The sequence below is a fragment of the Primulina eburnea genome, chromosome 10, assembly GCF_022965805.1.
Source record: "Primulina eburnea isolate SZY01 chromosome 10, ASM2296580v1, whole genome shotgun sequence".
In the NCBI taxonomy this organism is placed as follows: domain Eukaryota; kingdom Viridiplantae; phylum Streptophyta; class Magnoliopsida; order Lamiales; family Gesneriaceae; genus Primulina; species Primulina eburnea.
The window spans coordinates 8,379,353-8,396,362 of record NC_133110.1 but is presented as its reverse complement, the minus strand read 5'-3'; the positions used below and the strand labels follow the sequence as shown (position 1 = coordinate 8,396,362).

The 17,010-nt window shown below is 37.0% G+C and overlaps 1 protein-coding gene and 1 long non-coding RNA gene across 4 annotated transcripts in view; one reads left to right on the top strand and one right to left on the bottom strand.

The window, feature by feature from the left end:
- The window catches only part of LOC140803027 (autophagy-related protein 18b), a 30,895-nt gene that overhangs the window by 9,701 nt on the left and 4,184 nt on the right, over positions 1-17,010 (top strand). For all 3 annotated transcript variants that reach the window (XR_012111733.1, XM_073158705.1, XM_073158703.1), the window contains exons 5-7: positions 6,413-6,504; positions 7,379-7,491; positions 8,155-8,274. Coding sequence is in view for 2 of the 3 variants with exons in the window: in XM_073158705.1 (XP_073014806.1) it covers positions 6,413-6,504; positions 7,379-7,491; positions 8,155-8,274 (325 nt within the window). In the remaining variant the exon portion in view is untranslated. The remainder of the gene's footprint in view (positions 1-6,412; positions 6,505-7,378; positions 7,492-8,154; positions 8,275-17,010) is intronic.
- Positions 13,563-14,600, bottom strand: LOC140803028 (uncharacterized). Its single transcript, XR_012111734.1, has 2 exons — positions 14,485-14,600; positions 13,563-14,439 (listed from the first exon to the last, which is right to left on the bottom strand). It is a non-coding gene; the product is annotated as an uncharacterized lncRNA (long non-coding RNA).

Below are 17,010 nucleotides of genomic sequence, written 5' to 3'. Positions count from 1 at the left end.
TCGCGTTCTTGTTAACTTTGATTCCCCAAGATTTATAGATTTAGGAGATTGCCCATAGTAACACTCATTACAAGGTGAGTTTCACTGTTCGCCAATGGTAGAAATAGTATCGAATGCCTGATTTTTTTTAAAGAAAAGTGGTTTGATGACGACATGGAAATAAGATGATTCAGCTATGAAACAGATGTCAAGAGTTAAGACTGGGATATGGTGTGGACAGAGAGATGGTTTTACTCAAATAGGCAGTTTATTTTTTTGGTGTACCAACTGTAGCTTGCTTGTTAACTTGCTTCCCCAACGAATAGGTTGAAGAAATTCTTGAGCGTAACGATAGTGGAAAATCGATTTGCATTTATACGAGGGAGACGGATTCTAGATTGTTGTCTTATAGCTGATGAAATAGCTGAGGAGTGTAGACGAAAGAAGAAGATGGTGGGTGTTCATAGTTGATTCAGAAAAATTCGTATGATAATGTGGATTGGAGATTTTCGGATTTCGTGCTACAAAAGAAAGGTTTTGGTGATAGATGGAGAAAGTGGGGAAAGGGTTGCATATCGAATATTTCTTTATCGATGTTTATTAATGGAAGGCTAAGGGTAAAATAAAAGGGGAGTGGTCTTAGGCTATCCCATTTCCAATTTAATCTTGTGAATGATGGATTGGGGCGGTTGGTGGATAGGGCTAAGGTTGCGGATGAAGTCAAGGGGGTTGGAAGTTGGTAGAGATAAAATAGAGATCTCTCACATCCAATTTGCGGATGATACTTTGATTTTTGTTAAAATTGAGAGGCATTTGCATTGTTTGGTGGAGATACTTATAACTCTTTTAGCCAGAAGTCGGGACTGGAAATTAGTTTGGAAAAAAGTGTTTTGTTGGGATTAAATTGTTTGGAAATGGAAGTGGAAGGGTTGGCTTCAGAGATTGGATATAAAAATGAGGAGTGACCAATTAAATATCTGGAGGTACCGTTGGTAGGTAATCCTAGGAATTATGACTTTTGGGAACCCGTGGGATCTAAGATGTCAAAAAAACTAGCAAGCTGAAAAAAAACCGTTTTTATCAAAGGGGCCGATTAACCTTGATAAAGGCAGTGTTGAGTGCGATGCAACGTACTCCATTTAAAGTACCATTAGGTGTGGCAATTGGTATGAAAAAGATTATGACGGATTTTCTGTGGGATGGAGCCAATGGAGAGGTGCAATGCCATTTGGTTGATTGTGATCAAGTTTGCAAACCAAAAGATAGGGGAGTTGGGGAATGGGGAATATTTGTTTGAGGAATAAGGCTCTTTAGGGAAATGGTGGTGGAGATGTTCTGTGGAGAAGAAACCTTTGTGGAAAAAAGTTTTTAAGAGTATTTATGGATTGCAAGATAATGGTTGGGATGTGGGGTTGGCAAAGATATGACTTTTAGAAATCCCAGGAAATTTATCTCTCGATCTTACCTGGCTTTTAATATTTTAGTTAGGGCGGTGTTTAAAGAGGAGAATATCATTAGTGTTTGGGAGGATACTTGGTGGGGGCTTTCGTCGTTCAAAGATCTTTTTTCATCTCTTTTCCATATCACCTTGAGTCATAACAAACCTATTAGCAGTTTCATTAGTGAGGTGGACCTTCCAGTGAATGATGTTGAAATTGATGAGTTGAGTAATTTGTTAGGGGTTTTATATATTGTTCATTTGGAGTTGGGTAGGGCGGATTTTAGGGTCCGACTTAAGGACTCTTGAGGGTCTTTTTCTATCAGATCTTTTTATGAGTCATTTTTTTGTCCAGTAATTTTCCTAATATCTCGTATTTTTATAATATCTGGAGAGAACCTATCCAACATAAGTGAAAGGTCCGCTACTCGTTTTTCTTTAAAATATACTAGAATTTTTTTTCCTTCTATACTACATCTCAGCCGAAATATAGCTTTACATATATATTTTTTTTTGACATCGTTTAAAATAAACTCACTAACTAATTATTTGAAATCCAAAAGAAAGTAATTCAAACTATAAAATCGTAAACGTCAACCAAACCTAAATTTAACATTTTTCAAAATAAAGCATAAACATCCTAATCCCTCAAAATCCCTCCAAAGCATAAAAGTCACAAAATCTTTAACGGAAACTTAAATCATAAACATAATTTTTTTACGGAAAACTAGCGACGGTTCTAGGGTGTGTGCACCTTCAGTCCAGCTAGTTCAACTATCTAGTCCTCGATCAATATCTTGCTCATCTGCATCGATCACATCTAGTGAGTATATTGACTCAACAAACTTTAATCATGATAGCAAGTATTACATATACATTCACAAACAACAATGAAAATACTTTTAATAAAATAGTCTTTCATGAACATGCATAAACTTAAAACATTTTTCCTTTCATCGTATATTCTTTCCTTTCATCATATACGTATACATTTTCTTTTTTATTGAATTCAGATTTTCAATTGTGACTTTCGTATTAGCTGTAGGTCGATGGATCCATCTACGTATAACCACGGTATCGGGCGGCGGGGACATCAGCTACACTCTCATCCGTCAACTGCGCCTTGGCCTTACATATTAATGTATCATCGTATTAGTCACAATCAATTCTCCTCCTTCAACATTTCATATTTTCATCACTTATAAAAATTAATGCATTTATAAATCATTTTTCTTTTAAACCAATCATGCATCATGTCTTTTAGCTTTAATGTTTTATCATAAAATTTCATAAACATTTGAAATAAACATTTTAACATTTATTACAACATTCAGGGCACTGACATGACGTATAACGTTTTTCAGGCGTAAAATGACCCTTTTGCCCCTGAAGCCTAACTTTCTCAATTTATTCTTAGATCTTAAAACGTCGACCCAAATCCATTTAAACTTAACATAACACCTTAAAATACACCCATAAATATTTCTTAGACGTAAACTTAAGCTTCTCGACTAATTTCCCAATTCTTATTTAAAGTTAGACGTATATCTCGGTTTTAACTCGTATTGACTCGAAACTTTACAAACTTGAACCAAAGTTTAACAACACCTAACCTTACCTTCTACAACCCAATTCAAGCCATTTAGAACCCTTGATCAAGCCTAGATCAGCTACTGAAGTTTGCCCCTATTTTCGAAATCCCTAGCTTACCTTGCCATGCAACCTTCGACTCTAGCCCTTAGCCAACCCGTCTAGACCCTAACCAACCCCTTGAGACCATGACCGACCCCTAGGGACCTTACTGGACAGAACCTAACCAACACAGAAGCCGCAACCACTCAACCCGTCGCCCACAAGCCATACACGACTATGCCGCTCACAGCCCCTAACCCTTGAACCAGCCCTCATGCAGCCACCCTAGGACCATCCCAAAGCACCTTTAGTTCTCCTGGACACGCAGCAGCTAAGTGCGTGCTTCTCAAGGACTCCTAGCCGAAGCCTAACTCACATATAACCCAATTTTCGTTCAAGCCTTCGTCCCTGCTGGTGCAGCCCTTATCTAAGCATCTATGGACCCTTAACATGTTGGAAAAACGTCCCCTCAAGCAACCCTACCATAGCAGCCCCTTTGTGCATCATTAGCTAGAGTTTTAAAAGATGAAAACTCTAGTTTTATGCATGTATAGCCATAAAAACGAAAATACAAGTAGTGCATCATATCTTTCATGCAAGCATATTTAAATACACATAATATGGTGTGAAAGATGTTTGAAGGAAGATTAAGGCGTGCCATTGCGTATGTTACGCACGAAAATCAACTTGCTATGCGAGGGCCGTTGGCGGAGAGACGCGGGGTGCAACCTTGCTGATTTTCCTTCAAATTTCGTGACTTTTCTTCTCAAATTTCGTGTGGTGTATGCCGATGAAGAGTCCGAGAAATTCTAGGGTGAGGGCCGTGTATTTGATGTGTGTGTGGGTAGTGTTTTAGGGCATATCTTTTAATTAAAGCACATGGTGCAAGCTTAGTCTCATTAACCTAGTATAATAGGCCTATTAGATAATATTTAAAATATTTTGTTTAGGAAAGTTTGCAAAAATATTAGCCGAATTTTCAAAAAGTCCCTATTTTAATTGGAAATTGATTGCCGGTTTGAAATAAGATTCGGCGTGTAGAAACACCTTAAAATACCTTATTTCTGAAAATTCTTTTAAATTCATCACTCATTATATTATTTAATAAATTATTTTTCCTCGTATGGTCCCCGGTCTCCGTTCCTCGATCGCGTCTCGAATAACCTTTAGAACACAGTTTTTATGCATTCATGTAGAAGACTACATTTCAAACATGTAAACTTGCACACCATATTTAACTTATGCAATTAAAACAATTTAATTAGTCATTTTTCATTTTCCCTAGATTTGCATGCAGTTAGGTTACGTTATCGTATTTTGGACCCTACAATAAGGTTCAAGTTTTCTCGTGCACTATGGCTTCGGGAAAATTGCCGACTTGCGATTTTTTGCATAAAAGATGATCTAACTGTGTGTTATGTCCGAACTGGTGTACACTTTGCCAGAACAAAGAAGAGAATCAAGATCATCTACTTGTACATTGTTCATTCACGAGATGAATTTGGAACAGAGTATTGTAGGAATTTGGATATGGAATGAATATTTCTAAGAGCGGCGCATGTTATGTTTATTTTGGACCCGAGATTACCTAACGGATGGAAATGTTAGATCTTTTTTAATGTGGTAGTTCACTGCTCATTTTTTTTTCAATTTGGTTGGAGCAGAACAAATAATTTTCAACGATATAGCGAAGTCTATAGATGAGGTTTGGAAAAGATCAGGTTTAGGGTTACTAGTTAGACGAGAAAGCTTGCAGTGTTTTAGAGTTGAATAGGGATTGGAATTTTGTATTCGAATGATGTTAAATTTCGAAACTGCTAAGCACACTAAGCACTAAGCACAATTGTGGATTACTTATCCGCATATTGTAACGAATTTTATCATATTTATATATTATGTCTCTTATCAAAAAAAAAAATTTTTTTATGTTATTTACGACAATGTAGTCTTTTCCTGTATTGTGCTTCTGCGGATATCTTATCCGTCTTCCTGTACTCTGTTTTCCTATTTTAATATAATTTCGTTTCATATAAAAAAAAACTTTGCTTCCTCAGATTTAAAATTTATAAGATTGCATAGTAGAACCAGTTAGAACACGAATTCAACTGTTCGCCCATGGTAGAAATAGTATTGGAGGCCTAAAATTTGGGAGAATTGTAATTGAACATTGTCTTCATGGAAATAAGGTGATTCACTAATGAAACAGACGTTAGGACTTGAATATGGAGTAGAAAGAGAAATGGTTTTGATCAGCGTGATGGTTTTTTTTTTTATACTTATTATCTTTGATTCCCCAAGAGTTGCAAATTTAGAAGATTGCACATAGCAATACTTGTTGCAAGGTCAATTTCACTGTTTGCTGATGGTAGAATAATATTGAATGCCTAAAATTTTGAAGGACAATGGATTTGATGGCTGATGTTATGGAAATAAACCAATTCAGTTGTGAAACATTCATCAAGACTTGAAGGAGACACCGAGAGAGTTTTAATTAGCTAGGTGATTTCTCTATTTTTTTATGTACAAACAGTTGTTTGGTTTTAACTTTGCTTCCCCGAGATTAATAAATTTAGAAGATTGTAATTGTAAATAGCAGCACTCATTTCGTGTTAAGTTTCACTGTCCACCAATGGTAGAAATAATTTCAAATGCCTAAATTTTGAAGAACAATGATTTGATGACTGTCATGAAATAAGCTGATTCAGTTTGAAGTAGACATCAATACTTGAATTTGCTGAAGGAGATAGAGAAAGGTAGATGTCCTCTATTTTGTGTTTTGAAGCATTTTTTAATTACCCCTATTCTTGCTCTCATGACTTTACTCTTAAATTTAATTGCTTAACTGTGTCTGAGTTGCTTTGTTATTAAGTCATTTTGTAAAATTTACATTCACTTGATTTATAGCCTGTGGATATTTTTTGAACTTTCAATTGTAAAAATAGTAATTAGCCTTAACTATAACTTTATGTTGCTTATTATAATCCTCTCTATTGCAAAGACATGAACTGGTTGCTGCGACAAGAATATTGTGATTTGGTTACATTTTAATACTTTCACCTTTATGAGAGCTGATCTGGGCTCAAGCTCAGTAAGTGTAGCTTCTGCTGCACGTTATTGTAATTAGAGACCTACTGATGATGAAATGTTAGCTTTAAACATGTTGTGATATTTGCAATTTATAGCTGTATACTTTACTCGCACTCAGTTCTGACCTAGTGTTTTTCTAAAAGCAATAGCTTAGCATACTAAACACCAGGGTCATTTTCAATAAGGTCTTGCAAACCAATGTATTTAGAGAATTTGGAATATTTTCTATTCATTGAAAAAATATTCTTCAAGTTTCCAAACAAATTTTGCATGCAGATTGATTGTTGTATTGCAAGAGCAAGCATATATTTATGATGTCAACAGTCTGGAAATCAAGCGCATCATTGATACGGTGCCAAATTTAAAAGGTCAGTTAGAAACCATTTCTTGAGGCTTCTAGCAGTACTCTGTTCAGTATTTTGCTTTTCTTTCTTTTTCAACATGTTTCAGATTTCTAATACATTGTATGATGGTTAATAACTCTCCAAGTTTGTCAGTTGTCACTATACATCCGTCTCATGTTACATCTTCTGTGAGAAGCTTTATGCTGTGTTTGGAAACAAAATGAAATTGGCTATCGAATTCGCTATGGATTTGGAATCCTTCTGATTTTTATGTTTGGTTAAAATTTTAAAAAATTCTCTTATAGTTTCTTGTTTGGAAAAAAAGAAATTTGAATTTGAGAATTTTAAACATTTATTAAATTAATCTTATAATATTTTTAAAATAAAACATTTTTTAAAAACTATAATATTCTTTTTATTGACTGTAGAATTCATTGTTTTGTCTATAAAATTTTGGATATAGTGTTTTATGGAATTTTAATATTTTTTAGGAAGGTAAATGATTTAATGAGAAAAAACTTGTAAATAATTCGAGAGAGGTGAAAATGGTAATTGTTAATAGTATTTGAAAATAATTTTGTCTGTTTTTTTTCCACTCCCAACTGCCAACAAATCCAACAAAATTTGAAAAAATATCTAATGGTTTAACGAAATCCCATTAAATCCTTCTGAATACTGATTCCAATTTAAAATCTCTTTCCACCAAACGTACGAAATGGTACACATCCAAAATCAATCAAATTTCCTAATATGGCTTTACCAAACAGTGGGTTAGTAACTAACCTAATATATTTGTGTCGAGTCATATTTGTTTTTCTACTTCAATAAATAATTGTAATATTGGGACTTGTGCTCTTAATTTTTGGGAAATGTCTTTCAATTCTCTTTGGTTTATTAGGACTCTGTGCATTTTCTGCAAATTCGGAAAATCCCTACTTGGCTCTTCCTGCTAGTGTAACGAAAGGTTCTGTGTTGTTCTACAACGTTATCGATCTGCAATCGCACAGTGAGGTTAGAACATTAATTTTTATTTTATGTTTCTTGTGAGATCAAATATTCGATTCATATCAGTGGTTGCATTTAGACTGGACTTTCTCCATATAAATTCTCAGAACTCAAAGAACTTTTTATTGCGACCTTTACATAATTCATGATTTAGTTTGAGCATGACATAATTTAGTTCAAGGATTTTTAGAGCTCTGGATACAATTTTCCATGTATCAAAGGAGCGCAGCTTCATTTTACTAAACCGTCATCTTATGACATTAAACAAAAAGCATAAATTGAATATGACCGAAGAAAACAGAACTTGGATCTAGCATGGGACAACGTCCATTTCATCTGACAAAACATAATTTTTATGAGGTTCATGCATATCAGTAAAAGCATAATTCTTAATCTTTGCAAATAATGTGTATCTACCAGTTCAATCAATAACTAATATCTTCCCTTTTGCCCCCCGCCTTTCTGGGAGGGTACTCGGCTAGGTTGCTTTGTTATACGTTCCTACGTTCCTGTTTGAAATAGATTTTTGCATTGTAGAAAAGCTTGGGCATGATTGTTACTCAAATGTGATTGTTTTGATGCATACTATTCAATACTTTGATGTGAAATTTAATTTCTATGGGTACCATAGGATGATCAAGAAATTTAAATAGATGAACCCAAATGCAGATACATGCCCATCGCTCACCATTAGCTGCCTTGGCTTTTTCCTCAAATGGGATGTATATAGCAACGGCATCTGAGCAGGGAACCATAATCAGAGTTCATCTGATTTCAGAAGCAACTAAGGTGAAGCAGCAAAAATTAACTCTTACATCATAACATGATTGCTTTTCTTTTACATTTTCTTTTATATTGGAATAAATAAAATTTAATGGAATTTCAAATCTGTTCATAAACTAAGTATTCATAATAGGTGAGTTTTTTAGATATTGATATGCTTATTCTAGTTGATCTAGCTTTTCTTACACAATAATTTATAACAATTAAATTTCTCCAATTTGGTCAATATTACCACAAGTGTACGGGTCAGATTTCAATATACTGTAACAAGTACGATTATCGTTCCACGTATATTGATATATGACAAATTTACCTCAAGCATAATTATTTAGTTAACTTGAACGAAAGATTGAAATTTATTAAATTAACTTGAAAGTCAAATAAGATAATTCAATAAATACGATATATATAACGTGAATCAAAATAATAAACAATCAATTGTTAGGATTTCGGTTCACCTACCCACAATCTTCTCTGATGATTGAATTTCAATTCATAAGTCATGTTTTTGACGAGATTCCTTAATTTATCAATATACTGTCGAACTATATTAATTTAATTAACGAAATGCAGTACCCAATTCTCATTGTGTTATTTAACAATTGTAATTGCATCAGCGAAACGTTGAATGCTCTAGATTTCGATTTTCGGTCTATGACTATCAACATGTATTCACCTCATATGTCTATGTAAGTTGTAGATCAGTGGATTATGTTCCCTGTAACGATATAATATCTCCTTTTGGTCTCATTATAGCATTTAAAATAACTTCGAAGTTGATTATACTCCAAAGATACAATAAACACAATAACATAATAAAGTATGTTTAAAAACAAAATTCAATCTTAAAAAAAAAATCAAAACATAATTGTTTGGGGGTAGGATCCCCTTAATCCCAACAAATAGAAAAGAGAAAATGTTGTGCGGAGTTCTTGTTTTTCGCTTGGCCTCTTGCTCTCGCTCTTCTCCTCTGCGTTTTTTTTATGAAAGCGGAGGCTCCACCTTCTCTATCGTTCCCTAGGTTTTCCTTCTTTTAGATATACCAAAGAGTCCATCACTTCCTTCCTTCTTGGCCTAGAAAATCCGCACAAATTCGTTTCCATAATCGTGTTGCACTGGGGCGGTATTCAGCCAATTTTTCTTCGATTCGTGCTGGGGCCATAACTTTGAGCTCCTGCCTCATTGAGCTTGACTTTCCAATTTTTCCTACAAATCAACGATTTCGAGTGAGTAGTGACCCGTATGTATGAATTATGAAACAAACGAACAAAATATGGACTTAACACAACAAAACCATGCAACGGACTTAAAACAACATGATAAGATACGTAAAATCGACACCTATCAACCTCCCCATACTAACGTTTTACTCGCTCTCAAACAAAATAAATTACAAGACATAATAAAAGCCAAAAGCAAAATCCAGCTAGGTGGCGATTTAGTGGCTCATATTCATGACTCAGCGAATTTTCTGACATATTTCCGAAAGATCGAAGCACAACACAAGTCGTCGCGCACCCATTGAAATTTGCACTCTATGTCTCTGAATTGAATGAATCAAAATTGACATGTCGGTGCAAGCATACCTCTCATGCAACCTTTCTCCACTTCTTACTGACCAACAATCACAAATCACCAGGACTTTTCTTGTGTGTAATGTAGCTTAGGTGTGTGCTACCAAAGAAAATGTATGATGTTCACGAGGAAAGAAGTACAATGATCAATATTAAATTATGCACAATCAGATTTTTATCTGATATCCTTTTTCTCCATGCATTCCCACTTTTTCTAGCATTGAATTTATTGGGATCGAATTTCATAACTTTTACAAGGCTCATCCTTTGGAAGTCCCATGATTGAGTAGACGATGCATTACCAAAATGGACAAAGTGAGAAATAGGCAAATTATGAACAGCTGATAACTGAAATAAAACTGGAAAAAGTTCTTTGGAAGAAAAATTCCCCCACCACCTATCTTCCCAAAATCTCGCCTTGTTACCTCCTCTCACCTCAATAGAGACACGCTGCTGAAAAGTCGGGTATATTCGGGAAATAAACTTAAGGGAACCTAAACGTAACGTTTCTTGCCAACCCCGCATCCCACCCATTCTCTTGTAAACCATATATACTTACAATAACTTTCTTCCATAACGTCCCATCTGCACAAAATCTCCACAACCACTTGCCCAACATGGCCTTGTTTCTCAAGATAATATTCCCAACACCCAATCTACCTTTTTCCTTAGGTTGGCACACATGCTCCCACGCGACCAAGTGGCTATGCACATCTCCATCCGCTCCATCCCAAAGAAAATTTCTTGAAATCCTCTCCATCAACTCCGTTATACCCTTAGGCACCGTAAAAAGAGACATGTAATATATCGGAATTGCATTTAAAACCGATGATATCAATGTATCTTCCCCCTCTTGACAAAAAATCTTTTTTTCCAACTTGCCCATTTTTTCGACATCTTAGCCACAATGGGTTCCCAAAACGATGCTTTTACTGGATTTCCACCTAAAGGCATTCCCAAATACGTAATTGGCCAACTCTCCTTACTACATCCAGTTTGTTATGCCAACATTTCAACTTCTTTTTGTTCACAGTGGATACCCAAGAGAGCACTTTTTTCCTAGTTGATTTTTAATCCAGACATATGACAAAATGATCTCACAACTTGAACCAAAAACCTGATATGTTCCTCATTCTTCACAAAAAATAGTGTGTCGTCCGCAAAACTGGATGTGGGATATCTTTATCTTGTCTCTACCAACCTCGATCCCCTTTATGAAATTCATTTCCTTAGCTTTGTCAATCAATCTCCCCAGCACATCCACTACCAAATTGAACAATAAAGGCGACAGTGGATCTCCCTGTCTAAGCCCTTTATGTGCCTTAATTTTGCCCTTGGCCTCCCTTTAATCATAACAGAAAATGATACGTTCGACACACATCCTTTAATCCACTTTCTCCATCTCCCTCCAAACCCTTTTTCATCAAAACAAAATCCAGGAATTCCCAATTCACAGTGTCATAAGCCTTTTCGAAATCCACCTTAAACACCCATCCTTTCTTCTTCTTCCTCTTTCCCTCTTCGAGTAGCTCATTCGCTATAAGGCCACAGTCGAGTATTTGTCTTCCCTCAATGAAAGCATTCTGAGATTCTGATATTGTCTCTGATATCACATTCCTGATCCTCGCAGTTAAGACTTTTGCTATTATTTTATACAAGCTTGTTGTAAGGCTAATCAGTCTAAAATCCTTTACTTTGATAGATTCTTTTTTTTCCGGATCAAACAAATATATGTTTTGTTGGTTACACCATTTACGATTCCGGTGCGAAAGCAATCATCGAAAACCTTCATTAAATCTTTTTTAACTATATTCCAACATTCTTGAAAAAAAGCCAAAGTAAACCCATCAGCCCCTGGACTCTTACCCTCATCACACTGAAAAACTGCTTTCTTGATCTCCTTTTCTGAGAACTGCTTCTCTAACCCTCGACTCAAAACTCCATCAATGGGGCACCACTCCACTCCTTCAATCCCCCAACTTCTCGCATCTGTCAAACCATAGAAGTCCTTAAAAAACTTCAAAATAATGGAGACAATTTCATCCTCATCACTTGTAATCGATCCATCATCCCTTTCCAATCTAGTTAATGGTAGCCTTACTCCTCCGTTGATTTAAAAGTGAGTGGAAAAATTTTGAATTCTGATCCCCCTCTTTGATCCATTTAATCTTGCTTTGGGTGCAAGAAAGAACAATGGCTTAAGTACCTCGGGGCGCCGTTGGGAGGAAACCTCACGAAAGTGGAATTTTGGGCACCAGTGGTTTCTAAGATGTCCACTAAACTGGCAAGTTGGAAACAGGCATTCCTATCTCGAGGTGGTCGACTAACATTGATTCAATCGTGTTAAGCGCACTGCCTACTTACTTTATGTCCCTCTTTAAGGTCCCAAACCGAGTGGCGAAGCAAATGGAAACATTGACTGAGAAATTTTCTATGGGACGGGTAGGGGGGAACACGCATTGCCATGTTGTTAATTGGACTCATGTGTGAAAATCGAATGATAGGGGACGTTTAGGATTGGGGAGTATCCGCCTGAGGAATATGGCTCTGTTAGGGAAATGGTGGTAGAGATGTGCGGTGGAAAAAGATTCTCTGTGGAAAAGAGTTTTGGGAAGCATTTATGGATTTGATCATAATGGTTGGGATATAAGGGTGGGAAGGAACTCCACTTTCAGAAGCCCTTGGAAGTTTATCTCTCGGTCTCATTCGTATTGTCAGCACTTGATTGGTACAGTGCTTAAGGGAGGGAATCTCATCCGGTTTTGGGAGGATAGATGGGTGGGTCTGTGTTCTTTCAAGAGTGTTTTCCTCATCTTTTTCTTCTTTCTTCGTCCCCTAATAAACAAATTAACCATTTCTATTCAGTCTCTGTTAGTCAAGGTCTTTCAGTCATTCAGTGGGATGTGCGGTTTAGAAGAGGGTTGAATAACATCGAGTTGGGAGAATTCACTTCTCTTATGGGGGTATTAGAGTCATATCTTTGAGTGTGGGTTTGGTGGACGTCAGGGTTTGGTTAGGGGATCCCTCGGGTGTTTTTTCTGTTAATTCTCTTTACTCTTCATTTTTTCATGAGTATTAATACTCCATCTTTCCCTTACTTTAATAACATATGGAAAGTACCAATACCACAAAAGGTGAAGGTGTTTTCTTGGACAGTGGCGTTGGAAAATTTGCACACTTGGGATAATTTGCAGAAAAAAAATCCGGGTCATGCTCTATGTCCACAGTGGTGCATTTTGTGCAAGGAAAATGAGGAGAATCAAGATCATCTCTTCATTCATTGTTCTTTTACGAGACGTATTTGGATCAAGGTTATGCAACAATTGGATTCGAGAGGACTTTTCCTCAAAATTCGAAAGACATGTTTCTTATGGAGCATGGATATCTCACTGGCAAGGGCCTTAGGAATTTCTGGAGCATTATTATTCATTGTAAATTTTGGTCGACATAGATGGAGCGCAATAACATAATTTTCAACGACACGGAAGACTCTTGAGAGGATTTATGGGACAAGATCAGATTCAGAGTAGCTAGATGGACACTTACCATACCCATGTTTCAGCATATTCTTTTATCCGACCTAGTTACGATTGGTGTTTTATTTGCTTATGAAGATTTGTAGTCTTTATTTCATGAGGTGGATTGTGGATCGCTCATCCACTTGCTATGTAACCTAAATTATAATTATTATAATGAAATGATAGTTTCTGATCAAAAAAAATAATTGATTTGATTTTTTCGACATATCAACTCTTCTAACAACCATTTTGTCTCTTCTCTTTCATTCGATACTTCTTCCGATCCATGTTCCTCACTCTCTAATTCATCCAATATGCTGATTTTTCGTCTTAACTCCGCTACTTTCATTTCCACCATCCCATAAACCTCCGCATTCCATCTTCTAATTTCAATCTTCATCGCCTTGAGTTTCATCATAAATCTGTATCCCTCCCATCTTTGAAACTCGCATTGTTCCACCACAATATTGCTAAAGTTTTAAAACATTTGTCCCTCAACCACACGTTCTCGAATCTAAAAGGTGTCGGACCCTACTTACTTTTTTCCAAATCCAAGACCACCGGAAAATGATCTGATGTGATTCTTGGCAAAGATTGTTTGTCTATAAAATGGACAAGTTTCAGTCCATCCTGCCGTGAACAAGAATCTGTCCAATCTGCAACAAATTGGTGAATCCCTTAAATTCGACCACGTGAACTTTCCATTCAGTAAAGGTGGATCACACAACTCCAGTTCTTGTATCCATGTATCAAAACAGAGCATGCTCGAAGTCTGCGATCGACTATTCATTTTCTCACTTGACGTTTTAACCACATTAAAATCTCCTTCCGAACACCATCTATTGCCACATAAAACCTTCAACCCGACCAATTCATCCCAAAAATATTTCTCAACCTTGGTTTACATGGCCCATATACAGCCGTAAACCACCAATCAGTGTACTCATCCTTTTGAATATGGACTGAAACCAAAAATTCCCCAATCAAGTTATCCTTAAACTGAAATGAACCTTGGATCCCACATAATCAAAACCCCCCCTGACCGACCAACTGCAGGTAAAGTAACCCACTCCACAAACCTTAATTTCCATATACTTGCAATAAAAGTAACCCACTCCACAAACCTTGATTTCCATATACTTGCAATAAATCTCCTATCCATCACCTCTCTTTTGATTTCCTGCAACATAACTAGATCTGGTTTTTCTTTAGCAAGGACGGCATGTATCAATCCCCTACGTCTAGCTAAACCCCCACCCCTAATATTCCATGAAAGAACTTTCATCAATACACTTTATCAACCCTCGCACTCTAACTGAAGCTACAGTTTTGTCTCACCACCATCCTTCCTGCCTTCTTGATGATCAGAAAATTCCACTTTTTCTACACCCGTCTTGGATTGACACTCATTTTCAACCGCCCACTCATTTTCCAGTATCTCCAGGCCCTGACAACTCCTTCTTGCTTCCATCCCGTATTGCTGCCCTAAAGAATTGTTCCCCGACATACCCAACTCTTCAACCAATTGCGAATTCCTTACCCCTCCTTTATTCTCTACCCAACCCCACATTTGAACCCGACAAAGAAATAGAATGGAAATAATTTTGATCAAGAATATAAGAATTGGGTACAATGCAAACCTTACTCGGAGATAATTCAAAAAAGTCGCCTAAATCTTCGAGCTCCATGGAGTGCGGAGTCGAGTCATCAGAAGTTACTGAAATATGACTGTCAACTTCACTGGATTCGCATCCTTCGTCTGAGATATCATCCTTTACTTCTTTTGTTAGTTTGTCCTCCCATTTCCCATCATCTCCATGCAGTGTTTGTATCCCATCCTCGATGAGTGTAAGCTTTGGAGCTCGTCTTGTCTGGAGTTAAGTGACTCATTTTTTGACTTCAAAAGTTTCCTACGATAAACGAACTCAAACTTTCTTTCTTTTGGACTAATCTCCTCCTCTGAGTGGTTAATCTTCCCTTTCAGAAATTCACCCTCTCCTTTCGGCCTTAATTTCTTGAGAATCTTGATTTGCTGCCCTCGATACCATGGTTCAGAAACGCAACCTCTTCTATCTGAATTTTGTAATGTGCCCTCGTGTCTCTTGTCCTTTGGAATGAACCTGTGAGTTCCGATCTCAATTTTTGACCATTCTGCTTAAGCTCGTCGGATCTTTCTTCATTTCTTATTTGCTGATGTGTGAGTTCATCCGAATCCGTTTTGCCAGTGTCACTTGTAGGTACTACATTGTTACCGATCCCATTGAATTTTTTCGCTGTACCCCATCCCGTCAACACTCTAGCACCATTAACCACCACTTGTGCATAAGATCTTTTTTCATACGTTTCATACGCTGCTATGTTGACCGAATCCACTACAATACGAATAACCATAGGTCCTCTTTGCGTTGAGATCTTCATGTTTCTATTGATGAACCCACCTTCAAGTCCCACTACTTTGATTTTTGCCGCCAACAAATCTTTTAGTTGAGTAGTGTCTTGACTGATGCTCAACAAACCTCCACATTGCTCTCCTATGTTTTTGAAAAGAGCAGTGGACCATAAGTCCCAAGGTAACCCCAATAATCGCACCCAACTATTACAGCATTCAAACATTTCATCTTCACAGTTGATTTGTTGCCTCCTTCTCTCAAATGACAAGGTAACTTTTTTCTCCAGAAAGCATTTCTTCATTCGCAGGTAAAAGGAGGCATCCTCTTCGTTGTGTGGCCACCACATTGCTTTGTTGGCTTGAAATGGAAATATTTCAACATTCCTCTGGACCGCCTTCCCAAGAGTGAGGTGCACCAAATCCCACGGTGTATTGACACAATCCCTAGTGATGACGAGAGCTTTACTCCAATCCTTAACCATACATGCTGGTAATTGATCATATGAATCAGCTTCGATAGCCCCCTGTTTGATGTGGTTCGGGCACAATTTTTCAAGCTTTTGTGTTCATTCCATATTTTTCCTTCCTTCACTAATGCGCGTTACATTATTCCTTCTTTTCTTCATAAATCTGGACAGATTGTGTGCCACCCATTTCCAACCCCAATCGAATCGCCCATTTGGTATCATGATGCGCTGCCTCTTTCCCTTCCAAACAATTTTAGAGACTTCGAGATAGCTTCCTCGGCCATTCACAATTTTCTGCATCGATATTACTGCTTCTCTTCCTCTGAATCTGTTAAACTTAGGACATGATTGAGGTTTGTTAATGTATTCCCACAGTTTCAACAAGATCCGATCTAAGCTTTCCAAATCCACTTCCAACTCATAACTCGCATTCCTAGTTCTCTCCGTCATACACACAGTAAAGCCCCTCCTACCACTGATCATTAGAAACAATTTTTGCTCTATTTTAACCTTGCAAACAGTCCTGAAATTATTCGTCCCTCTATTCATGACTAATGTATAGCTGTGGTTACTGAACTTTCGAAAAAGAGCAATGTATCAATAGTGGTCTTGATTTTCTTCTTGCTTCTGGCATAATGTGCACCATTGCGAGCATAACACACAGAGCGGCCACCTTCTTTGCGCATGTGAATCCCAACAACTCTCTTAGCCCTTAGGTATGCCATGGTTTGTTTACAATAATCGCACATTCGTACCGAAGTTTTTCATTTTTATCTTGTCGAAATTGAGTGCTA